The sequence below is a fragment of the Diadema antillarum genome, unplaced genomic scaffold, assembly GCF_040938485.1.
Source record: "Diadema antillarum isolate AM-2024a unplaced genomic scaffold, OU_Dant_1.0 seq00000243_RagTag, whole genome shotgun sequence".
Lineage (NCBI taxonomy): Eukaryota > Metazoa > Echinodermata > Echinoidea > Diadematoida > Diadematidae > Diadema > Diadema antillarum.
Window position 1 is genome coordinate 482,501 of NW_027271287.1, and position 27,572 is coordinate 510,072.

General features: G+C 38.3%; 1 protein-coding gene and 1 long non-coding RNA gene across 2 annotated transcripts in view; both read right to left on the reverse strand.

The window, feature by feature from the left end:
* Positions 1 to 11,787, reverse strand: part of LOC139729452 (NACHT domain- and WD repeat-containing protein 1-like) — a 36,979-nt gene extending 25,192 nt beyond the window's left edge. Inside the window, exons 1-3 of the mRNA XM_071640375.1 lie at positions 11,598 to 11,787; positions 8,066 to 8,151; positions 2,527 to 2,643 (exon numbers count right to left, since the gene is read on the reverse strand). Of these exons, the coding sequence (XP_071496476.1) occupies positions 2,527 to 2,643; positions 8,066 to 8,151; positions 11,598 to 11,709 (315 nt within the window). The 5' untranslated portion in view covers positions 11,710 to 11,787. The remainder of the gene's footprint in view (positions 1 to 2,526; positions 2,644 to 8,065; positions 8,152 to 11,597) is intronic.
* An 85-nt stretch (positions 11,788 to 11,872) lies between these two features.
* The window catches only part of LOC139729453 (uncharacterized), a 165,331-nt gene continuing 149,631 nt past the window's right edge, over positions 11,873 to 27,572 (reverse strand). Inside the window, exon 5 of the long non-coding RNA XR_011710870.1 lies at positions 11,873 to 12,557. This is a non-coding gene — a long non-coding RNA (uncharacterized lncRNA). The remainder of the gene's footprint in view (positions 12,558 to 27,572) is intronic.

Sequence of the window (27,572 nt, forward strand, 5' to 3'; positions counted from 1 at the left end):
ACTGATCATTATTTTGAAGTTGAATACTCAACAAAGAACGAATTATATTTTACACTTTTACAGCAGAAAAATTTGATTTTTGTGATTTTTTGTACACGATCAATGGAAAATTGTGAGCTGATGACATCATCAGCACACTCATTTACAAGTTTATGACTTGTATTCATTTCAATGGCTCAAAAACTGCTATGCAAAAGTGAGCAAATCTTTGAAATTTTATAACTTTTTTACTTTTAGTCCTATTTTGACCAAATTTTCACTGTTGTGCTTGTCACAATTTACTCTTTCTTGCTAAGCTAACTTCAAACTGGCCAGGAAGTCCCATCTAATGGAATGCACAGCTACATTTGAAATTCTTCTTCCCACTCAAAGAAAATGTGACATCTTCTGTCCTTAAAAGAATGTGAAAATACAAAATTCTTAAACATTTCTAATGTGCAAGTCACGCAGGCTACACTTCTTTTGAGAAAACATGTAAAATGTTGGATTTCTCATGATAAGTTGTTGTCTCATACTTTTGTACGCACTGTCACTGGTGCAGAAATACATAATGGGAAACTCTATTTTTGTAAACACTGGAATTGGAACTGTTTTTTTTTTGGTGGGGGGGGGGGGGGCGTGATTGCTGTGAAGCCAATAAAAAGATTCACATGTCAGCACATGTGGATGTCAGCAGACGAGGCTGCACTGCATGAAAACATGTTGGGAGGAGACAAATAAAGAACAAAGAAGAAGAAGACATAGCCCTCAACCTCCTTGCGTGGGTACCCATCAATTTCCTGCATCTCTCCCTGCATCTTCTTTTTTTTTTCTTTCGTTCTCTCCATGTAATTACATGCCCGAAGTGAAGCTGAGTGGACCGCAAGAATGAATACGCGGACATCTGTTACTGAAAATGCCAAAGAAGAGAACGCATCACCCACCATCAACGTATGGACGACATGCTACAAATCGGGGGGGAAAAAAAAGGCCAGGACAGAGTTCTCATGTTTTTACATCTCGCAGCCTGCTGCCTCCTCTAAACTGCTCAGGATTGGCGAGGGCCACTTTGCATACTGCAGACAATAAGGTTGGGTGCATGAATTTTCATTCCCCTCCAAAAAAAAAAAAATTCTGTTCATCTCCTTGACATCTTTGAGATGGGGAATCGTGACCTTGAGGGTGGCCGTCATGTAAAGTCGTCCCCTGACAAACGGCGTACGCGATGTACATACAAACATTTACTTGATGCATGTTGTGTACCAACTCTCACCTACAAGCATTAACATACTGTTTCTATCTGCATCACAGCGCCTTGTCATTTAAGGGAAAATCTAATCTACAATGCTTCAGTACCACGTGATGTTTATAAAAATAAAAAGTGGTACGAGACATCACATGAATCTGCATGGTTTTCACAGCAGGAAGGGATCATATTACATAGGCCTACTGATCACATCAATAAAAGATGTGTTTATATTTTGTCATATTAAAGACAAAGATATTTTAAGACAAACTATCAAAACATATGAATATTGACTTTGTTTATATATCTGCAGTACGAAGGAACCAAAGGCGCCATTAGTTTTACTTATGGAAGGGTGATTGTGTACTGCAAGTTTAAAGTACTACAATGCACTGGCCCCCATTTCTTCATACATATACCGGTACTCTGGTTTTCATGATGTGAATTATCATAATGGAACTTATTGAAGTCTAAAATGACTAGCTTTGCATTTTCTGGGTTGCTTGGGGTGTTTCTTCTATCACTTTTTGCCTGTACGTTCAGTTTACATATTGCTCCATGATTATTTGTTGAATATGGGCAGCAATCATTAGCTGAGAAATCTATGATCAATTTCCTTCTCTGTGCCCACTAGTAACGTCACATCTGAATGCTGTCTGTTTTTCATCATTTGAAGGATGTTAGCCTTGTGAACAGTATGTACTGGCTTTACGGGTAAACAGACAAATAATTAATGAAATGACTGTAGGGCAAGGCTGAACAAATAATTATCATGAATAAAAACAAACCATTAATAGCTTTCAGGACTCTAAAAAAATATAAACCCTGACCACAAACTGAAGAGTGTGCTTATGCAGCATCTGAATTGTAGCTTATTTGTATTATATGACTGATAATATTTTTGAAAATATCCAACATTACATTTCCTGTTTTTTTCTCTCGCTGCCAGACATAATTTCACTCAATCTTCTCTCTCCTCCAACTCCTCCTCCATCTTTTCTTTCTCTTGTGTCCCTTGCTCTCACTGTCGTTCTTTCGTTCTTCTTTCCTTCTTTCAGGGCCCATCTCAGAAAGATGTTTACAACTGTTGTGAGTTGCACGCTGAAAGTCATTACCCCAGCAACAGCTGAAATACTCGCCTCATCAGATAGCCTGTTTTCCCCGCCGACTGCGATGATAACGGCAATCATAGCAACTCACAGTACTTGCAGACATCTTCGTGTAAATGGGCCTCCAACTAAAACAGATCACTTTATATCACCCACACACGTCCCTCATGCCCCACCCACGCCCGGCCTTACCACAAAGAACGGTCCAAGGGACATCTTGTGCGCATCGCTGATTTCCTGGATGCGTAGTCCGGCCATCTCATGGTCATTGGTGGACGTGTTGGATGGTCCCTGGTGCATGTCCACCAACTGGTCAGCACAAACAAGAAGTGGGGAAAGAAAAAGAAGAAGGAGGCCATCTTACAGGGTTGATATCAAGGACAGCCATGATGTAAAATGATGACAGATGTAAAACACCAGTTCCTGATTTAATACCCAGTTGCAGCATTAACCTTGAAGTGGATCATATAACTGTGTGTTGCAGTCTATGTCATCTTCATCCTGTATCACCAGGCGGTGCTTCTTCATAAATCCAAGCTTGCGACAAGCTTATGTAGACAGGTAGGTAAGCTGCCAGCTGGTAGCAATCTCCACAAGCTTGCCTGCCAACAATTACCAGATGCAACACTTTGCAAGCTGACAGGCTCAGTGAAACCTGCAATTTTACATCAAAGTTTCATGTACACATCAGACATTTGGTTTTGAAATGAACAAAATTTCCTTTCACAAAGTGCACAGCAATATAATGTTTAATTTGCATTGAGAGTAACGGAGCACACTATGAGCTTATTGTCATGCATAAATTTGCGGAGTGCAAAAACTTCCTGTAATCTTACTGCTTATGAGCAATGTTCACTTATTACACTTGTTTCAGTAACTTGTTACATTTGCACTGCTTACTAAAACACACACATTATTGATTTACACACCAAGATCACATACTGAAATAGATGAAGGTGTGGCATAGCAGGTACTGCAAACATAGAAATTTTTCACACAAGTGATTTTTGGTGCTTAGTCATGTACGATGAATTTTCATGTTTTTAATTCTGTGGACTCACAATATGAATTCATATTGTATACGATGAGCTAAAAATTGCAAGCTTTTATTTTTGTGTTATGGTTTCATGTCTCATGAAATGCATCAAAATTTCCGCACTGCAAATATGTTCCACTTTCACAGTAGGCCCTAATTTCCCATTGATCAGGCTAGCCCCTTGCACGCTATGCATGTGATCTACTTTATCTGTGGAATAGCAAAGTTTGGCAAGTCTTGTACAACCCACAATTTCCCCATCTCATGGCATCCAGATCTAGGATTACCATAAAAAGCGAGAGCTTTAGAAACAGCACTCAATCAAGTAGAGCACTGTTTGTCAGTCCTAAATGGCAAGCCTCTCTACTTTAATATGCAATGTCTGTCTTTTTATACATACTTTATCAACCTACCATCCTGATTAGGGACTAGAAACACAATGGATCGATGGCAGGTTCATACAAAAGTGATCTGGGCGCTCAAAGCAAAAGTCATGAATATGGTGATTGTGTTATATGAAGCTACAGTAAGGATACACAAATAGTTGATCATTCATGGCAGATGGCACATATATGTCCCATCTAACGTTCACTGAAATGGTTAAATCATGTAACTCCAGCAGATTTTGCTTCCTTTTTCTTCAATACCCAATCAGAATATTTCTAATTTTTCATACATTGCGCAGTTAGGGTAGCAATGATCTAATGCAAAAATCCTGTGCAATTTTGTTTTTTATTTCTGCTTTATAACTTAATATCATCAATACACTATAGTAATCACTGAAATGCAACTCTAAGCATTTGATTTTGCACACAAAGCTCAAACGAAGCACAGAAGTATTGATGTACATGTGATAAAACTGTAGCCCTCTTGAATCTTCAGAAAGCTCTGATATTCAATGATAGTCCCACAGGCAACAGAGTACACATGCCTACAGCACGCATGTTAAAAAAATAATGATAAACAATTGCTCCATGAGTTTATTTTTGCATGCAGCAAAGTCATGCAGCTGCATGTTTATAGAACATTCACGCACACAATCGTGTAATGTACAGGAATAACAGCTCATAGTTTTTCGGTAATGGCTGATCCATTAAGAGCAGTTTGCTCTTTATCTCGTTGTAGCCCTGTCTCCCTGGCACTCGCCCACTGATTCATTACGCACTTGCCGCAGAAGACTGCCTATATGATGTTAATTTCACACGCTTCTGCATACCAATCAATTAAGGATGTGTTCGTTCGTGCTTGTTGCTCGCACTTCAGGCTGAAAATGATTGAGTGCCAGAATGGCGCTATTGATTCATTCTTGATATAACATAGGCTGACAGCAAAGTTGGGATTTTAAAGGTATTGTCACATTTTTGCAAGCTCCTGAGACATTCACACGGAGTTTACACACACACACACAAACACACATATAAATACTATCAGGTTGCCTAAACATCTAATTTGTCAATCGCAACAGCATTCTGTAGCTGTACTCATTCTCTAAACCCTTTCTTAAATTGCTGTCTGTTTGATATGATGTTCATCTCACAAAAATGTTTCACCATCACATCTAACTTAAATGTTTTACACATTCATTGTGGGCAATTCAGACTATTCCTGCTTTAAAGTGGCAATGATATTCATCATGCTTTGTAATGTGCCATTCAAGTTCATTGATAACACCGATAACATGCAATAACACTATGCATGACAAATGAGTCCATTACATCATGTGCATAATTTTCTCAGTGAGGCAGATTAAGACTGGGATGATGTGTTTAATATGTGTAGGTGATTATTACCAAGTTCACCCATCTCTAGCCCCTGGATGAACCCGGCACTGAAATAAAAGCATGACAGCACCAAGCACTGTCACCCATGGGGCAGGCTGAGGGGCTTAAAGGTTGCATATCGAATCCCTTTTGGAAATGTCATGAAAGTTTGCATGGTTGAAGAATAATGTCTCCCAACATTATGTGTCAAATCCTATAGTAATACACCACAGAGTTTGAAAAAAAAACCACTAGGGACTAGTCTTCAACGAGTTAAAAACTACCACAGCAATGACCAGAAAAAACCTTGTGACAAGTTTTGAGAAAATTGACTTTGAAGTTCAGAAGCACGAGATGTGTAGATAGGATACCAAACTTTTGATTTCTGAACACTTCTTGATTAGCTTTTTAAAGCGAAAATTTTCCTTAGGAGTAAACACACATGTGTGCAAGTGTTTGACGAGGGTCAGTGTTTCAGAAATGTTGTGTGTTTTCTGATGCAAAAATATTAGAAAAAAAAAAGCTCCTGATGCCATTAAGGTTTGAAAATCAACCCCGCCTGTTGAGGCCAAAGGCAAATGGAAGTAATTTCGTGACAGCACAGAAAAATGTGTCGTATTACAGGCATGACTAACCCTGAACTAATACTGCGAGTAGTTCATATCGGCTGCCATGGATTTCTTTGATATTCATTCTTGCATGAAGTTGCAAAATACTTCACACTCCTGGAGGTTTTTTTCCATTAAAATTTTGAAGCTCAAAAGAAATGAACAATGTGTTCTTGTCCTGTTTTTCTGGGTCAGTTCTTGTTTTTATTTGACACAAAGTAATCCCGAAGCAATGAATTAAAACAAGTCAATATTTTGCTCAAAGTCTGCATGACAAAATTTGCACACCGAGGAGCGAGGTAATTGAAAGTAATTTTCAGACACAAGCGAAACATTTCTTAGTATCCGCCACATCAAACTTCAACCGCATAATGTGAGAAGTTCACACGCTCATTGCCTGAGAATTTCTGACTCCCTCTTCCGCACAGTTGAACGACAAAATTCATTTATGATCATACTAGCTCAAAACAAATGAGAAAACCTCATTTCTTTGGCAGGTTTTCTGGGTCATTTCTCTCTTCCTCTTTCTAACAGGGCATAACATATCGGAAATGAATAAACAACTGCTGTTGCAATGGTCTACCCAACAATTCTGCCTTTGGAAAAGAGCTAGGCGACTGATCAGAAAAAGTCACTGTGGTCATTTATAGTGAAACGAGTGGTATAACCAGCATGCTGAATTTTGATTGAATGCATTGTTCAGTTCAGGCCAGTTGCAACATTTGTTTCTCATTTCCGGTTTCATGCATAATGCTGCAATTGTATTCCATGTATTTAATGACACCACACATCCAATTCACAAACCCTTGAACTTATTCTGTATTCTATGTCCAATGCTTTTTCGCTACAGCCACTGGTATTTTGTTTGAATTCTATGTGTTACCCTATATCACAAGAAACCAATAAAAAAGTTTTTCAAATTGGAAATCTTATTTAGGGTCAAATTCTGAAAGAGGAAACACTATGCTTTGAAGAGATTATATATATGACTACAACTAAGATTTGATGTTCATAATCCATCAAAGCAAATGACACAAACATATGCATGGATGAAGGTTACTTTGGATAAAAAGAGCTCTGGAGTTCAGGGTCTGCTCAGTAGCGCAAGGTCATCCTCTATTGTGTGTGGAACAACACAGGGATTTAAATTCCATGGCAACCATTTTGAAGGGATAATCAGATTAATGTAAGATTTGGTATACCCATACTAACGACATTTCATTCATGATCACATCAAAGAATTAAAGCTACAAATGGCTGTAAACTTGAAACTTTGTTGGGTTTTTCAGGCTTACTTTCAAGCAATTAAGGGTGAAAAATGGAGGAGAACAACTTGAGACAATAGATACATCAGTCCACAAAAATCATTAAAAACACCATTTAAATTTATCTTCTTGCTTTCAAATTTTGAGTCTTGATAGAAGAAAAAGGGTAGCTCCTGTATGCCAGAAAACATCATAATAAAAAAAAATAATAATTTGAGCTGTTCCAAACTGCTATTTTCAGGCCTACTAGAAAATCAGTCCTCGCGATGGATATCATTTTCATCATCACTGTTCGTGGGTCTTTCTGCTTCTCCACACAGGTTGGGAGAGCCACCATAGTATTGTCTTGCTCAATAATGTGAGCTGTGAAAGGGGACTATTGTGAGTCTACTGTGATGATGCTTACTCTACTGTTGTTACTCAATGGTTCATTTCATCTTCATGGATAGATATAAGCTTTAGAAAGTGCATTTCATTAGGTTGAAAGTAGTAATGAATTAAACATTCCAAGAATAATAACTTAATGATATGTCCAAAATGTACACGTCATACAAAATGAGCATATGGTCCTATGCCATAAGATTATGACAATGAAACTGTAAAGAAAAATAAACAATTTAAATCATCAGAATTCTTTTTACCGCACTAGTGATGTATTTCATACTGCACGAAACATTTAGAGGAGAGTGCTCAGTGTCAACGAAGAAATACTGACGTCAATGGGTTAGATAATGAATGCACTCGGCATGATCATTGTCGGCCAATTTGCATATCAAACCAACAAAATGGCCTCTGGAGGGAATTCTGCTGGGAAACAAGATACGGAGCGGTTTTCCGAGAATACAATCAACTAAATACTCGACAATGGATTTCCAGCAATATTCCCAAAACTCAAATTTCCGAGGAAAAGAGGAAGTTAGAATGAGATAGAGAAAAAAAAGAAAACACCAAATGAACCACAGTAACAAGAGTAAGGACAGGAAATTCATGAAGTAGGATATCATGTGTGGCTTCTGTAGGAAAATGTGAAAAAAAAAACATTTAAAAAGATTGTCTATTTACCTGGAAGTCAAGACCATACTGCTGACAAAATCTTTGCAATTCTGGAACGGCATCACGTAGGAGTGTCAGCCTCTCCTGTATGGTATCTGTAGAGGGCAAAGTAAGTATAAGAGCACAAAAACTTAGAGCATCATTGCTTTACACGATAAAAGAAACCAAAAAGAAGACAATGATAGAGTACTTCAACTGCAGTGCCCCCCTCCCTCTGGCAACGGTTGAGGACAACATCAAGAATCATTATTTCTGAAAATTGTAAGCAGGCTGCAATTTTTTCTAACAAGTCACCACATGACATATTAAAAAAAAAAACCCAAAACATCCAAACTACAAATGAACACTTGCTCACATTACTGGATCAAAATAAGGCTAGCGATAAAACTGCTTGAAGAGAACACTTGATCTTTTTTGTTTTCTTTTTCTGAACGATCTTAACTCAACATAATGCAGTACCTACAATAAGTGTAAAGGGTGCCCTTACTTCTAATAATTTGAAAAAAAAAAAAAAAGGAGACAGCTAGACACAAAGATGATATCAAGGGTAACACCATGAGGAGAATACACTGGCTGCGCTCACAGGGTTAGATAATTGGCAAACACTTTGATACTGATCTCTCTTTAGCAGGCATGCAGTGGTACCACACATGCCAGCCTGATTAGATTGGAAATATAATTGTTGTCATGGGATTTGGGTAATGTTCCTCGAGTAGCAGCCAACTTATTGAAAAACTATAGACATCATTGTTCTTCAGCACATGCACACACACACACGCACACAAACGCAAAAACAAACACGCATGCACACACACAAACAACAACTCAAGCTTGACTTTGTACAGAAAGAGAAAGTGCACAGCAAGATAAGGATGCAAAAAACAGAAATATGGAAATACATAGCAGTGAAAGTGAACAAGAGTGAGTGACAGAAACAAAGTGAGTAAGACAAGGGCTGAGTTGATCAACTTTCCCACGTTTTCACCGCATGTCAATACCCACTATGAGAATGGGTTTGCCGATGCATTTCCGATCGTGTTTCTTGAGTTGTTGCATTCATCAACTCTGTCATGAGTCGATTGAGGGGCCTTGTCACTGCACAACTCCATTGCGCAGTTTGACCTGAGGAGCAGAGATGTGAAGTTGGCAGTGGTTGGTGTGGGCAGGTCCCACCTATAAATGCATTCCAAAATGACTTTGCGGTCATCAACTCTACAGAAACACCTTTCTGGATAAAAAACGTGTTTGCGATCACACTTTTTTCGGCATATCAGAAATGCGTTTCTAACCCCATAATCCAAACAGCTTTGCAAAAATCAACTCCCCAAAACTCCCTGAAAAATGTGAAGTGAGTTGATAAATGCACACAAAGAAGGAAAAGAAGAAGAAGAAGAAGAAAGAAAGAAAGAAGGAAGGAATAAAAGAAAACAGATCTTTGTGCCCCATTTTTATTTGTGATGCCCCAATCAATGGAATTTGCATGCAGAAACTAATGGTGGAGACAACACCGTCTGACTACAGAGTAGAAATTCTGGGATCACGAAAAGACATACAATGTACAATGGATGATAACAACAGAAGAGAGACAGACAGAGAGAGAAGGGAGAGAGAGAGAAGAGAGAGAGAGGAGAGAGAGAGAGAGAGAGAAGAAAAGGAAGAAAAAAGAAGGGGATGAAAGGATTAGAAGGGAAAAGGGGTAAACAGCTGTCGTAAAACGGAAACAGAAATCCAAAGTCTTCCTGGAGGCGACAAGGAGTGAAGAGTCACAAAGGCTGGGATCTTCAGATGCCAGAGATAAAAAAGAAACATACTTAAAAGAGGTAACAAAATAAAGATGAAGGTGAAGTTTGACTACCAGCCGTCGCCCTGACAACGCATCATCCCCAGCCTGTCGTGAGGCACTGTTTAGCCAGCAGCGAGATCAGACCAGGCTGTGACATCACTCGACATCCACCATCCAAGATGGTGAGATTCTTTGTTATCTACTCATCTAGCAGTCTCCATCCATACGATGCACATCAATCCAGTAAGCTCACTCCGGATTATTGAACACAATGACATCACATTTGAGCAAGCACCAACAACAAACAAACAAACAATCAAACACAAGCATTACAAAATCTAAAGAGAATGCTTGAAAAGCTAGAAATACAGTTCAAAAAAAGAATGCAAGAATACTACATGTAGCCATATTGAAAGATATAAATGAATAAACTCCAAAAGCAAATGAATAAATAAATAAATAAATAAATAAATAAATAAATAAGTAAGTAAATAAACAAATAAATAATTAGATAATAAAATAAAAGAATAACACCTCAAGGATATGTTACATTGACAGTTCACTAGAAGAATACAGAGCTTTTGTATTACAGTAAAACAAAACAAAAGATATACACAAGAAAATAATCTTTAAAAAAGCCAGAAAGAAAGCGTAAGGGCATTTTAGGATGATACCACATTTGGAGACATCATGAGAGATATAATACATAATTATATAATATAAAAATCATTCAAAATCTATACATAGACCAAGAACTATCAGGGACACGAGTGTTTCAGGCTCTGCTCTGCTGTAGCAGTGATTTGGCAGTTTCCACTACCATGACGTTTCATTTTCCAATGAGAGAATGTATGGGGCTATCCTTTGTCAACACCTGTAACCAACCCCCACATCTGTTGATTGCACGCCTCAAAACAGGCTAAAAATAATCTTACCGAAAAGACTGAAAGTCATGATTGATGGCATGCAATTAAACAAAATGTCCACTTACACAGACCTCAGATTGAGAAATTAAAATGCTGTTTAATGTGGACACTGCCAATAAAATCCATATGTTTCCTCAAACACAGAACAGCTGCTAGCACACAAGCACACGTAGAGGTGTGTGCCGCTGCTAGCATTTTGTCCAATTTAAATCAATGAATTCGTGTTGTATGCTACACTTGAGGAAATTCATACTCTTAAAGAAGTTCATCTCCTGAAAGAAGTTTATACTCTTCATTGCATGACAGGTGAAAGTTCAGACTTGAAACTTCATTTCAGACAATGCAAAATTTTTGTCCAACAGTCTGAAAGTCCCTTTTCACATTGTCATTTTTACTCTTCTTGATTAAACTGACCACCAGAATCTGCAACAGCTAGACTGACCCATGAATAAGTGAATGAAAACTTATTACCTCCGACACCCCTTGGGATAGTGTCATAAATTTAAAACTAAACAAATCAGCCCGAGCATCCCTGCTGAAAATCCCAAGCAGATCACAAGCCTACTTTAGATAATTATGATAATGAAAAATTGAAACTCTGTTTATCTCTTTACATCCCTATGGAAGAAAACCAATTAAGGGTTCCATCCCTGCTAGAAAAAAAAAGTGTCAAATTGAAGCTAAACAAACACACACAAAAATTCTGCAATACACACACACACACACAAAAAAAGATGACACCCCCTCCCCCTAAATGACTAATCTTATCAAAATAAAAACAGAAAGTTGGTAAAATTACATGTATATGGAATGCCACTTGGTCACTACTCACCTGACTTGCAGCAGCTGAGAATGACCTTGACTACCTTTGAGGTCAAAGGTGGCAGGCTGGTCAGCCGGCCAGTGAAGATGTTGTCCATCTCTTTTGCCTTTGACAGCGTCATTTGGTCGGGGCCAAATCGGCTGCCTGACTAGCTCCGCATGAATAAACAGTCCACGAGGGGTCTAGAAGTGCCGAGGTCACTGAGTCTACTTGTGTGGCAGTAAAGCTCATATGAGGATATCCTCTGAGAAATGCAAATTTGAGACCTGTGCGTAATCCTCAGAACAAGCAAGAAACCGAGTGCAAAGATTGATCCTCTCGTCGATTTCGTGAAATCTTAACATGCTCGCGTGATGCACAAGACGGTGTATCATGTGACTCTGCCTGCGATGTCTACGATCTCTCGGATGTGTCCAAAGAGGGTGCCCATTTGGCCGAATCTCCACATGTGAACTCGTCTCCGCGTGTCACATGTTCCATGTCCACAGATGAGAGGTTGTTGGTGTCAGCAGGGCAGGGGTCAAAGTGTCGCACACACGTAATCCAAATATCCAACAGCATTCGATCCTCCTGCCAAGATGCGGAAATATTGACTCCCTCCAAGTTGAGCAGGAGAGGCTCAAAACGATTCCTTTTATTCCTGTTAAAGAATCTGCTCTTGCATGTAAGCAGCCAAGAACTTAATATTCCCCAAGTTGAGCCTTGTTCTGGGTCAAACAGCTCCAAATATTTGTCTTCATATGATCCAATTATTTCCTGAGAGTGGGGCTCAGTCAGTACATGTAACGCATCTCTCCTCCATCCAACTGTTGGTAATGAGAACCTGGCTGCAGATGCTCTCTGCAGAATACTACCGTGCTGCCGTCCCGCGAGGCCGTCCACAACATCACGGGCTCATCGACGCACGCCCGGCAAATTATCTCGGCAGGTCGGGCGGCTGCGGCAATTTTGTCGTGTGTGCGTTGGAGCCTGCAAGAATGGGAAGGACGAAAAATCAATCCATTAGTGCTCTTAATACTGGCGAAGTGGATTCCAATGAGTACCTGCCAAAGTATGAAAAGATGGAGACTGGATGGACGACAACAAGTACTCAAAGAGATAATAATGTCCGTGACACCAGGCTCTCATTAAGCATTTTATCACTCTTACAAAACATCACATGGTAAAGGCATTCAGTATTTGCTGGAAGACAACATCTCGGGTGTAACTGCGCCAAAATATTGAACACACACACACACAAAATACGCTAAATGAAGAGCGTGGGGACCGGGAGAACCATTCGTTGTTTCTTGATCAAGTAAATGAAGCCTACGTGGACGTGGACATCCTCACGTCAGGCCCACAGAAGGAGATGAATCGGGGAAGAGCAAGAGAGAGAGAGAGGAACTAGTAGTCCATCTCCATCAAGTATTCATCGACACAAGTAATTGCCTTGCAGAATTGCGTGAGGCTGAGGCCATAAATCCTGTCCCCCGGAATGATGTCCACGAGGGGATGCAATGATGACAGTTAACGACAGATAACCTTTGCACGAACAAACTATTTTTTTTTTTCACCCTCATCCTCCCTTAAAAAAAAAAGAAGATGAATCAGATACAGAAAGGAAATCATAAGACAGTATGGGCTATTCTACATTTACATAAGGTCCGTACAGCAATAATAACCCTTACCTCCTACCCTCACGAGTGCATATACATATGTGTTTTCATCTGCTGTCTGAAAACAAGTTTGTCGCCATGGCGATTGAGAGAGTTGCACAAATTAATTGCGCCAGTGTCCGCCAAATTGTGTGCGCATTGTGCCGATACGGACCTGTGCAAGTCTTTTATGGGCAGCACAATAGCACACAGCTATTTGATATCTAATGGTTGTGTACATTATATGTACCGTTATGTGTGTGCATATATATTTAAATGTGTGTATGTGTGTGGGTGTGTGTGTATGTGAGTCCATGTGTGGCCTTTATTTGCTAAGCAACCAATGCAACATTACATCATAGATGCTGGTGAATGAAGCAAAAAACAACAGCAAATGTTCTTTGCACTCATCCAACGATCCATGCAAAACTGGATCGGCATAAAGAAATTAATATGACACAACAACTCTTTTCCAAATCACTCCCAATTATTCTAATAGAAACACTTTCCGAAAGACCTTTTGAAAATCTGGAATTATTATTAATACTATCTGTTTCTGAACTTACTGTGTCAGTGATGTTGACATGGCAACAAATTTTTTGGCATTAAGACATTCCAGAATGACGAAATGTGCTTCTGCCTGAGTGTCTTAATACAAACTCATGTCTTTCATCCGTAAACCAACAATGACAAAACGTATCACTGTAATGTTTGTTTGTGCAAGTCACAGCAAGCTAGTAGAAAGAAAAAAGGAAGGAGCCTATGTACTATATACATCGAAATCTCAAAAAAGACAAAAGAAATCAGTGAATGTGACACAAAAGATAGGGAAAACACAACACTGGACAACTGTTTGCAACATCAAATAAAAACACGAAAGTGATGTGTCTGGTTTAGCTGCACTAATTCTCACACGTTTACAATGCTCGTAATTTTTGCTGCATTCTGCTTTCCTTGAATACAGAGAAAATCAATACTTTTCTGCTTGAATTCAGGATAAATCAGGTATACTATGATACTTCCACATTTTTGCACTAACATTGTACAAAATCAGGCAGGAGGAGAAAATCACCAACAATGATATGACCACACATTGTTAAATATTCTCATGAAAACAAAAATACTCTAAAATTTAAACATTTCAGACAATCTTGATATCATTCAACAAAACCTGATTTTTTTAATATCATTGACTTTCCCTTTATGCAACTATTCTCAGTGAAAGATACAGTGTACGTGTGACTTTATATTCAAATACAAAATGTTTATTCTAAAACACCAAAGACATCTAGATCTGTAAAATGCTCATACTTCAACCATATGACTATTGCAAACTTACTTAACTCCTTCCTTTTTGCCTGAAATAAAATAGCATATATTGCATTAAAAGTGCTAATGCAAGAAGTTTGCAAGTTTGGACGTTATTCTTAAATGGGGAGATATGTACAAAAATAGAGGGACGTATATTTTGGCAATTTAGAAATAGAAAGTAGTAACTAATTTGCCTTTTCGTAGGCAAATTTTTTGCTGTTCTGGCACTTTTGGAAAGCAATGTTTATGAGCAACGAGTTCTCTCGAAAGAAACATTTTTCCTTGATCTTCGACAGATTGCACTGAAATATTCACTGATCAGCTGGTGCCTCTGCTTCCTTGCTTTAATTCACATAACTTCTTTCGTCTAGATAACTTTTATGAGGCTGTTTTCACACTGATCGAGAAACTTAATTGTGATATTGAATTATAATTACGAAGACAACCATGATAAGAATTATCGTTCCTACACATGACCGAGGAATTCTTCACGGATTCTGCAGTTTCAGATTCAAATTACACACTCATGGTACATGCGAAAAGAGCCTTACATACAAATGACAATCCTTCGAACCAAAATCGACGCAGTGACATCCTATGCTCTTGTGGCAGATGATCCTCTATCCTCAAACCATGCTTTTCTCACTTCTCAGATCATTTCCTGCTGGTTCCGACAGATATCTCTGCCATGTCGGTAGGTACCAGTGCATTTACCACAATCTTGAAAAATGCGGCTTTCCCATTCCGTAAACATTCACAGCCTAGTCTTTGGCACACGCAGTGAGGTAGGGAAAAAACAGATGACACTTTGTTTTCCGGTCAAGTACCAGAAACTGGGTTTGAAAGTACATTGTATTCTACATTCTAAATCACTACAATACAAAAAAAAATATCTGGCGGCAAGTCGGGGAAGTAACAACAAAAGCAGGATCCTATGCGTGATGTAACTGCAAAGGGTATATCAGTTGAGTGGAAGTGGCATTATTTCTTCCTTCTTTTCACAGAAAAGAGTAGTAAACAACCATTCACCCTCACATACAAACATAATTAAAGTTCATTAGCAAGTGACACAAAACAAATTTCTTGCCTGAAGTTAGCGCTAAATTCTCAAAACAGCCAACAAAGGGAATAATGGCGGATGCTCCACTGGAGGAGGCTGCAGGCCAAATTTGACATTTAATTCTGCGCACACAGTTTCAGAATTTGCCTTAGATTTGCTCAATAACCGCCATTAACGTGCCCTCATTCGCTGAGTCAGCTTGAAAAATTTGATTACCTCCAAAATACAATTAAGATGCCCTACATGTGCATTACATTTTGTCTGCCTACATACTCTCTATCTCTTTCTTGCTCTTAATTTCCCCTCCCCCTCTCCGTTTTTCAAAGCTATTTCTTGGAATAATGATCTCTGTAAATCCCACCATCACAGTCTTAAAGGGAAAGTTCATCCCGAGGTTATGTAGCTTTGTATGAAAACAGAAAAAATCAGAGAAGTATAGATCAGCAAAAAATGTGGAAAATATGTCTTGGACACATTTAAAAAGTTACCAAACATTACAAGTTTAGTGCAAAATCATTTCTGAGTGTCTTGGTGTTGAGCAAGTCTCTATTTGCTTTATACACAAAAATTCACAATTTTTATATTCCTCCAAGATTTTTTTTTTCAGACCCATTCTTGGTATAAAGCTACAGAACAATACATTTTTGTATGTCGTTCTTAGCACATACTATCCATCCTTGGACAAGTATTTGAGAAAAAAGAAATGAAAATCAGTGAAATTTTACATGTGAAACAAAAAGGAAAGGTGCTCAACAGCAGCATTAAAAGATTTACCAAAATCTCCTTTGCACTATGAAATTGTACAACATAGTTTTGCAGTATGTATCTAATTTTTCTCATTCATCTACTAATCTGCTTCTCTTACTTTTCTACTTCAAGATTCAAGATTCTCCATTGTCTGATAATACAGAAAATCACCCTCCACTGGCAGAAGAAAAAAAAGTATCATACTGACAACATTATGCAAATGACTGATAAAGGTCACATAGACGATATTATACAAATATGTCTCTTTATATCGGACATCAATACAGAATGTTGTGATGAAAACCCTCACTAAGCTTAAATCTAATTCATGTATTTCATTTTTAAATGTCAACTTTGTCAACTTGCTCTCGTTGCCCCCCCCCCCCCCCCCCCCCATATGAAAAGAGGAAGTACACAAAAGGGAGAAGATGTGAAAGTAATAAAAGAAGTATCAAAGAAAAAGAACAAACTATTGAGAGTAGAGGAGGGGGGGGGTGGTGTGGGGGAAGAGCAGGAAGGGTCTGACTGTTAAAATGATCATATCGTATCAGGCAACACAATGCTAGGTTGGACTTCTGCTTAACTCATATCATATTGGATTTTGAAAGTCCCGCAGACTATGCACAACTCACACCCATCTGGTTCCTGCGGGGCTATGGGTTGATGTTGTCCAACATGGAGAGGAAGGGAGGTAGTCATGGCGACCACCTCCAAGGAATGACAATCTCCATCTTCATCTCGAGAGTCAACGCTGCCATTTATCACCACTCAAGGGTGCTGTAAGATCCTCTTACACACACAGGTACAGATGCATAAAGGTCCAAAGACCTTTGTTGTATACCATCAGCTCTTGGCATGCCATGGTCTGAAACCCCCTGTGCTCCACATTATTCTGAGACTGCAACGCATGAGCACTTTTTGAAAACATTGAGCACTTTTGGAAAACATTAACACTTTTAGAGCCATATTGCTTTTTACAGAGGTGTTTATGCTAGTATTGCTGTACAGCAAAGTCGTAGAGAAAATTGCAGGGCTTCGTTGTGACGTAAATATGTGTGAGGAATGGGATCGCGCATGACGTTTTCCACGCACTGTGGCATATTGTAATTTAGGATCTACTGGTTTGTATGTGGTTGTGCGTTTGAGCAAATTTCAAACTGCATGAGGAAATTGTCTACGCAAGGAAGCCTTCTGAATTCTGGATGATGCACATCATTGACAAATATGGTACCAGCATTTACAGAAAGTTTTGTCTCTAATATGTAAACATTTCATTTCTATCATGATGTCTACTATGGTTCGAATGTACAACATTTTTTTAAGGTCAACATTTTATAACTCATACAACTGCATGTCCATCTAACAGTAGCCTTCTTCCTGATGATTTACATGTATGGTTGTAAGACTGTTACTGATGTTGTTTCAACTGAGCAATGCATAATCAATGAACGGGGCAGAACACTACTCAACAGGTGGAAATTGACATCATGAAAGGCTGTAGATGGAGTAAACCAAAACAGGGATGAAAAAATAATGCTGGAATAATCACACCAACTTCCTCCACAACAACCAAACTTCAGTCATATATAAAAGGCACTAAGATTTGTCATTGAATGAGGTCCTTTAATCACCCACAGATGGGACAAACTGAGAACATCTTTAGCAACACCAGAGGAAATCTATATCAATGTATACATGTGGGTAATTCCGTGAAGTTGGGGCACAAAGTGTTACATTTTAGCATAACTCATTACTAATTATGCTATACATGTATTGTAAATAGGCTTTACATTTGTATTGAGACCATACATTTTCCTGGAAATTTTGTGCCATTCAGACTCAATTTTGATGAAGTTATTAAAACAATATGTAACGGTGTCCTGTAGCATCGTGACGTGTCCATGTAGCGTTGTGATAGTTAAAATCTGGTCCTAAAAGACAAATTAATGCAATTAGCTTGACCAAAATTTGATATAATATGCATTTTTACTAGATTAGTCAGATAGCGAAATATCTCAACTCTCCTTTCCACAGTTTTACTTTTACAAGAAAATTACACAATGTGTCACTATGCTACGCGGTGTCCACCAAATGTAACAAAAAGTTACACCGCATAGCATTGTGATACATTTTGTAATTTTCTTTTAAAATTAAAACTGTGTACAGGAAATTTGAGATATTTAGCTATCTCATTCATATCTTGTAAATGCATATATTGCATCAAATTTTAGTCAAGCTAATTGCCATAATTTGTCTCTTAGGACCAAATTTTAAAATATCACGATGCTACATGGACACGTCACGATGCTACAGGACACTGTTACATATTGTTTAACAACTTCATCAAAATTGAGTCTAAATGGCACAAAATTTCCAGGAAAATGTGTGGCCTCAATGCAAATGTAAAGCCTACAAACATAAATGTATAGCATAATTAATATTGAGTTATGCTGAAATGTATTTTTTCAATATCACGATGCTTGTACATGGACACTGCCCCAACTTCATGGAATTACCCATGTATGTTTCTCTTCAACCCTTTGGGTGCTTTGAGCGCTGATAGGCAAAGAAAACCTCATAGCATTGTACACACTGTCCAATGTGTCTGGCATGGAAAGGGTTAACAGCATGGCAGTATGCTAGGATGTTGAACTGCCTTGTCTGCAGTTTGATTGGTTCCTGTGATGTCCTTAAAATCCACAGCATTTGTGATACAAACAGATCGATTTTGTAAAATCCACGCATGATTTACAAATCAGCAAGAGTGTGCAAGCAAAGCAAAACATACAGCCAAACGAAAAACAAAAAGGCTGATCAAGTCATATCATGACATATTCATATATCATAGTGTCATATCAAATGTGACCAAAATCCTGCAAAAACAAAAACAAAAACATGAACCGTAATCATCCTTGGAAAACACTCAATTCAGATCAAACTAGATATTAATATACTGATTTTGATAAAAAAATGAGGGGGGGGGGGCAGGAGTGAGGGAATTCAATTAATAAACTCAACATATGTTTTGTTTTAGCATTTTATGGTGCAAGACCGCAAGACCATGATATTCGTCAGAACTCACTGTGCTACATTACATGTATATCACCACACAAAACATTGTCATATGAATATCACATATTAACAATACAAAATAAACAGCATGAAATTTTGTAGTAATTTAAACAAAATAATGCAAATCCTCATCTGCCGGGAAGAAGAAGAAGAAGAAAAGCTACGATACTTACAATTATAAAGACGTGTCTTAACCTACTTTCTGTCCTACTGAGGGAGTTGATTTGAACAGCATGTTAGTCACAAGACATGCATTCTGCAAATGTTTGATGGGAACATGCGGGAATTAATCTCGAAGATTGCGGGGAAGTATGACGAGGACAACAGCATGTTTTGCAGGAATTCTCCTTGAAATCTCCTTTGCGGATTCCCCACGGCAAAGGAAGAAAAAAGTCGAAGATATCCCCGCGGGAAATGACAACTAATAAGGGCAACACTTGAGGATCTGAGAAAATACTCCAAATTGCAGCACGCATCTCTCCTCCGTATCGCCCGCCTTGTGCTCGATATGAAGTTCACAGTGTCCCTGACATTCCTGGAGGATTTGTCGTTCTCTACTTATCTTCAGGCTAATATCGAGACTGTTATTTCTAATCAGAGCCTCGCATCAAAAACCATTAATCGTCCCAATTCCACATATATGCATCATTTATAGACACTGCCAGGCTTTTTGATAGGCAGTTGCTTTTCTCACGGAATTACTTCGCAGACAGAAGTGATTATGAAATAATACACCTCCTCTTCTGGAAAGGATCTTGCAAGTTGACAGCACTGAAAATTCCTATGATGGTTGTAAATAAAGCCAAGCTATCGACAGCACATGGAGACACGATCTTGCCACAGATTAATTTACATTGCATGAACAGCGTCTTAGGTAAGTAGGGCTGAGAAAAAAAAAATAGTATGCTTCTGATTTCTATCCAGCATTTCCTGAGGGAATTAGTCCTTGGTTGACTGATGACAGAGCATCAATACAATGGAGATGAAAAAAAAAAAGAAAAGAAAAGAAGCCCAAGAACCCAACGTGACTTGAATTTGTGGTCACGGCATGAAAAAACCTTGCCCTTACCGAGTATTTCAGCAATGACAGCTCTTGTATAACATACTTCTCAAGTTTAAACCACCACTGTGCTTATATAAATGTGCCAAATCTGATCAGGATTTGGTTGGACTGTTCTCACAAAGAGGCAGGCTAATCCAAATAGGTAAATTGCCCGGGGGTAGCATGACAGATGGAGCACAAAATCCGTCAAAGCAACTTGACTTATAACAAGGCCTTTGTAGAGAGAGAGACGGATGAATACAGCTATATTTCTTTTCCACATTACAGCAAACATTTCAAAAGCATTTCTAAAGCATTTGAAAAACAAATTGCTCTATGGAAATCATGTCTGTTGTTGTTTTTTTAATCACTTTGCAGGCATACAGTGTACCACTAGTCTGCTTGGCCAATTCTAGTGAATATGGAGATAAACGCAGCACTGCAGCATATTCATAACTTAAAATTAGGGGCAAAACATATAGATACGTATTTGCCCTGTATATATTTCCCTTCCTTCCTTCCTTCTTTTTGTTTTTTGTTTTTGAATGACAGTTTTGCTGCAACTTCTGTCCACTTGAAATGATTCAATTACAAATTGCACTGTTTTCTCCGGCTCCATCTGAGATGCCATGCCGGAATTGTGTCAAGGAGGCGCATGTATGCAAAATAGCAGCGTTGGAAATGTCAAATTGATACCCACAGGAGGGACACTTTTTTTCAATTGGCACGTCCACAATATGACTGTGTCCGCGTCGTAACTGTCCGGATGCGTGTAATTCATCTCTCGGTTTATCAAAGCGAGCCTCACAAGGGTGTGTGTCGTTACGACACACATCCTTCTATGCTCAACGACTGCCTCATTTAATTCATCTGATTGTCATTTGCAGTTAAATCAGTGTGTATGTGTGTGTGTGTGTGTGTGTGTGTGTGCCATCACATTTACTGTATCCATTATTGTCATTTAAATACTTTCTTCATGAATACTACAGCCACTGTTTACCATTGGGAGCAGTGATTAAAAAAAATGTTCAAGTTATCACATTTGATGCACATGTTTAGTTCAGTTGAATTACTAAACAACCTAACATATAAAACTTTGTAATAAAACCACTAATACAAGTGTATAGGGAGATATCACTAATTTTCTAAAAAACAACAACAAAAAACATTACTATAGATGGTTTATTCTAGAAAATGTTTAATAAAATTATTGTTTGCATTTTGTATATTTAACAATAAATCTGCCCCTAACTCACATTTTTGAACCATTTTGAAGCACTTAAGCTGTTGGGTTTTTTTAATCTGCAAATGGTACAGAGTGGCTTTAAAGCATTATTGTCATTGACTGTACAATAAATATTAACAGATTTGTAACACTGTCCTCAATTATCATTACAGTATGTGATGTGCAATATTCTAGATGAAATGTGAGGGGAAAATGTAAATACTTCATCACTAGACATTAAACAGACAAACAAACAAGGACAAAAAAAAAAATCAGCCCCCACACAATTCATCTACCTAAGATATGAACATGGCATATCATCATACATGAATGTATTTTTGTTATCCTTATAGTACACCAAACTCTTCTCTCTCTCTCAATATGTTTTGTGTTGATTGTCTCTTAAAGATTTCATACCAGCTTATAAAAACAGAATTATGTTGTAATTTGAATGTACTTGATGTTTCCCTTCATTTTGCATTGTTTCCCTTTTGGTTTCTGCATTTTTATTGCTTTGCTGCATGACCCAGCATTACACAATACTAGGTGTCATAACCTGCTAGCTCTTTGAAGTGTATATAGCGAAGAAAAAAATAGGCAAGACAAAATGAGTTACCGTGGTAATTAGCAAAAGTGCATATCACAGATACCAACTCAGTTGGCATGGTTCATTTTTGAAACGGCGCTCACATTGCGGCATTCTCAACAGCACCCGTCACCCCGCATCACAAGCTCATTTGTTTTCCCAGTGATCGGCGGATTATTAACCCTTTGAAGATGGAATTGAGTACATCATTGTAAATCCCCAGGGACCCAGTCCGAAGTACACAATTAGAATGGATCCCCGAAGGGTTAAAGCAGTGCAGCCATGCAAAAAAAAAAATGAATAAATGCAAAAATAATAATAATATATGAATAAAATAAGTAAATAAAAATATGAGGGCTGTAGCTCTGAGAAGTCTGCACTCCATTCAAGTGATGTGATGTCAAACTTTCAAAACCCAAAAATACAAGCACAGAATGATTATCCTGTATGTCTGTGCACACGACATGATTGATCATCAGCTTTTTCAAAATCTGGGATGTAGCATGACTGGATTCAGTGGCATTCTATTAAACTTCACAATATTTGGCCATCACCCTTAAACAACAGACAACAAACAAACATATCTGAAGCACAAGATAATACAAAATGGTAATCACAATGTCAGGCAATTGATGACTAAAGATAGAGTGGAGGTTCTAAATTTGAAGACGGTCTGGAAGACTTCTGCATGTGTAGATTTTTTTTTCCCTCACTCTCTCATGCTGTAAATCTTACTATGAGATGGTGGGACAATCGTGACAGGTCTCTAGGTTTCGTGTGATACACCTGACGACGCAATTCTCCCTATCGCATGTATAGCTGATATCAAGCAAGATATCGCCTCGCGATACCGATAAAAAAAACCAACCAAATTGCTGAACTTTGCTGACTCAGCTATGTGATGGTAGAATATATGAAAAAGCACCTACAGCATGACAAAAGGTTTTGATACTTCTGTTGTCATCATCAAGAGATCTACAAACAATTATAACCATCATAACATGCTTCTTTTTTATTGTGTTTTACTTCTCGAATGGTTTATTTGAACACAGCTGTCTAAGAGATTATCGAATATGTGGTCTTTGTAGATTTTCACTAATTTGAAGGTATTAGCATTAAATCATTTTAAATCCTAATCATCTATAGTTCCGTGTTTTACAGTTGATGAGAGTCTAGAAGCACTTTTTAGAGTCATGCAACTCGGATTATGTAAACTGGAAACATTCTTAAAATGTGCCTTTAAATGACAGGATTGGAGACAATGTTAACAGTGTCAAGAGGTCTTCTGGCACACAAAACCAATGGTGTCAGAACAGTGCTCACTGCTTAATCGGGAAGGGTCGGGAGACAAGTTTTTCTCCCGTTTAAGCGGTGCTCCCGCTTAAATGGGGGCTGGTACTGGCCCATGAAGCCCAGTATGTGGGCATTACACTAAACCATTCACAGTTATCAAACCCACCGATAACCATAGCAACAAATTAATACATGCGCGCTATGACATGACACAAAACGGTGATAAGAAAAGACACAGTTTTAGTCTTACGATTTTGGCAAATGCGTCATCGAAACAAACCTTCATTCATTTGATCCACAAAATAATCCTCTTTTAGAGTTCAAGGTACATACCAAGTCACGGTGCTTACCCTATCAATGCAGAGAAAGAGGCAGCTATTCCAACTTCCACACACTGTTTACCATGTGAACAACATGCACATTGCAACAACACTGATTGTGACAATTGTACAAACACATTTTTGCTCATATCCATGCCCCCTGTTATACTGTCACACACAAACTCACACAATGCATGCATGTATACTGTGCACGAACAGGGAGAGTATGGGCTGCACGTGGGGAAGGTGACTCTCCATATCGCAGTGAAGGGGTGGTACAGTGTAAACGGTGCATGAGTAGAAGCTGACAACACACGATAAGGTGACACTCGATAAGACCTCCTCTGTGCTATGGTATTGGGATATGAAATCCCTGGATTTTTTTCTAAGGATTTACATCATATTTAGATATTAATACACAGACAAATGAAAGTGTTTCAGCCAGATTTGTCCTGATAAAGTGGTTCATGCTTCTGATTAAGTGGTGGAAATAACCCATGAAAAATCTGTTACATCAAGTTTTGTTGCACTTAAGCGGGTTCCCGCTAAAGCGGTTCCCCATTAATTGGTGAGCACTGTATAACTGGCAAAATTATATACAAATGTAATCAAGCCTGCCACACTTCCTGCCTACCTCTTATCTGTACAATGTAATTGCTCCTACCCTGGAACATGGCTATCAGGTTACCAATTCACTTCGACCTTGAATTTCATTAAGTATAGTGTTTATACTTTAAACAATGTTCAATAGAAAGTGTCTAGACATAAGAGTCCTGACAAGTGCCCTCAAATGACATTAAAGGGTTCATCTAAACTAAATCAACAGATAAATCATTTTTAAAGTTTGATGAGACAACACGCAGTTATACATTAATGATAACACAATCAATCAGTATCATTTAAAAGGCACACAAACTATATAACAATGTTTTCCAGCTCAAACTATCTGTCACTGACTGAAGAACACCAAGATATGACTGATGAGAGAAAAAGCTCTGACAGAAACATGTAACGATTGATATGGCTTCTCTTTATGTGCTCATAGAAATGCACAGAAAATAAGGAACTAGAGAGAAAGAAGTACACTATACCTAGATTAAAGCCACATCTTACAAATGTGCATCATTCACATTGTATCCAAGTATCCCTGAAAGAGAAAAATCTGAAAACGAGTATGAAATGATTGATAACATCTTCTTTTTGATATCAGGAGAAACAGAGCACCATATAAGTGGATTAAGTCCCTAAAAAAAAAAACAGCTTTGAAGAGTCTGCTTAGTCCTTTCAAACATTCTTACTTCAAGATGGATGTTCTAAAATTCTCATAAAAGAAAAAACCCTCCACCGTCAACAGCCCAGACACCTTTTTCGGATTCCCTGCTGCATAGCCATACACGTAATCTCATCAAACCCATTTCTGGGAGAGCTTAGGGAAAAACCCATCAGAAATATGCATATATATTGTCTTCACTGACCTGAACGCAAGGGGTAATATCAATTTTCTCATAAACTAGTTATCTAATGATCAGTAGTACAAGCAAACTGTTCAAATAGAAAGTACTACCAAAAAAAAAACAAACAAACAAAAAAAAAAGATGAGAAAGGGAAAATACAACAGGGAAGTGATGTGTAATGCCTGGGTTGCAATGTGTGACTTTTTGTGCATCTGTTCCCTGGCCCAGTATAAGTTACCGCACAAATGGTGGAATAATACACACAAGTGTTTCCGGTTTAATATTGCAATGTATGTACTGTAAAACATGATATTTTAGTGGCATGAAATTTCTGCAAATTGGAGCCGGCGGCCTTTTTCATGGAATGAAATTATCATGAAGTGCCTCTGGCATTCAATGCATATGGTGTAGGCAAGAGCCTTCGCATGCATTTTAATTTTGCGAATCTTGGCTCTCACGAAATTCGTAAAATTAAAATGCATGCGAACATTCCTCGTTTTACAGTATACGCTGCAAACATTCATGCATACACAACACACACATACACACAAACACAATTTTAAATTTGTATTCTTTAATAAATTCTATTTACATGAAATCTAAATTGCATTCACAACATACACACCCATCTGTATACCATTTATGCACAAAAACAGCAAACATGCACAGGATTACAAATTTAAGCTTGTTCAAATGAGAGGGTTAGGCAGAATTTATGGTCTTACGTACGAGACCACAGGTTTCAAGTCAACATCTACTTTGACAATATTAGTATAAAGCGTAGTACCGGTAATTGACATTCATGTGCTTACCAGAGTGTATGATTTACGATTATAGTACCTTCACTTTCAGCGCAAACTGTACATACACGTAACACAAACCAACTACGAAACTACTTTACAACATCAGAGTGCACCATTAGATGGTTCAGATTTGAGAAACTTAGACTAATAACTAAAGCTGGAAATTTCCGAAGAGCATACCAATGACATTTGACAGTCCAGGGCTTACAGCAAACAAAGAAATTTCAAAAAGAAAATTTAAACCCAGAAACAAATACCAATCTCCAGCTGCTCACACCAAGAGATAGACTGTATAGATCAAAAATTTGAGGCAAATAAACTTTGAGGGAAATTTAAAAACTTGAAAATTAAGATACTTTAATATTGGGCACTTGCCACACAACAATGCACGGAGAAATAAAGAATAGTCAGGCTAACATTAGCTGTCGCTAACTGCAAAGATTTTTTCCCCTTCTTTGCTCTTAGTACCACATAACTTCACACAAAAATGCTGCGATGAGCAATATACAATGTATATACCCCACCCCAAGCCTACCATCATACCGTAGATCGTAGATCACAGTCATGCATCAAAGCACGTTTAATTACTCATGAAATGCCAAGACTGAGTGTTTCACTACATGAATCAGTGCCACTTAATGAAAACAGGGGCCCCTCTCCTGACTACTGAAGTAAGTAGGTGACCCTGGGCAATGGAGTGATACATGAAGCTCATAAATTTTCATCCAGCAATTCTCTTTAAAACAACAACAGCAAAAACAAAGAGTGATACAATAAAAAAAAACAAACCAAAAAACAGAGAAGCGCACCTGACAAAGTATGGTAAAAAAAAAGATAGAGAGTAATGGCTGACATTAACCTATTCAGGCCCATCATGTCAGAATGTCACTGATGTTATGAGAGAGCAGTTGCACACAGAAGTGACGGGGTTAATCCTCAATACGGTTGAAAGAAATATGGGCCTCAGGTAATTCATTCCTCAGCAAAGAAAGAGATTAGGGGACCTATGCAACAACTGGTAAATACAGCTGACCAAGATTATGATATCACAGACAGACAGACAGACAGACAGACAGACAGATAAAAGTCTCTCAATACCAACATAGAAAAGCATTGACATACATGTAAAAGCCTGGGGTACGATTGCAAGTCTGAAACAGGGGGGGGGGGATGAGAAGAAGCAGCTGTACAGATGGGGCTCCTTCGAGATATGCTATCGCTATAGCCAAAAGCTACACAGCTGAATGTAATGGTGTGACTCTGTGTGTGTGTATGCTGTATAGCTAGGATGCCCAAAGGATCACAGCCAACAGGTGAGGAGGAGGAGGAGGAGGAGGGGGAAAGAACAACAACAAAAGGATCCACCACAACAGAACATATTGCATGCTGGTGCCCTAATATAAAAAGGGGCCACACACCCCAGAAATGTCACCA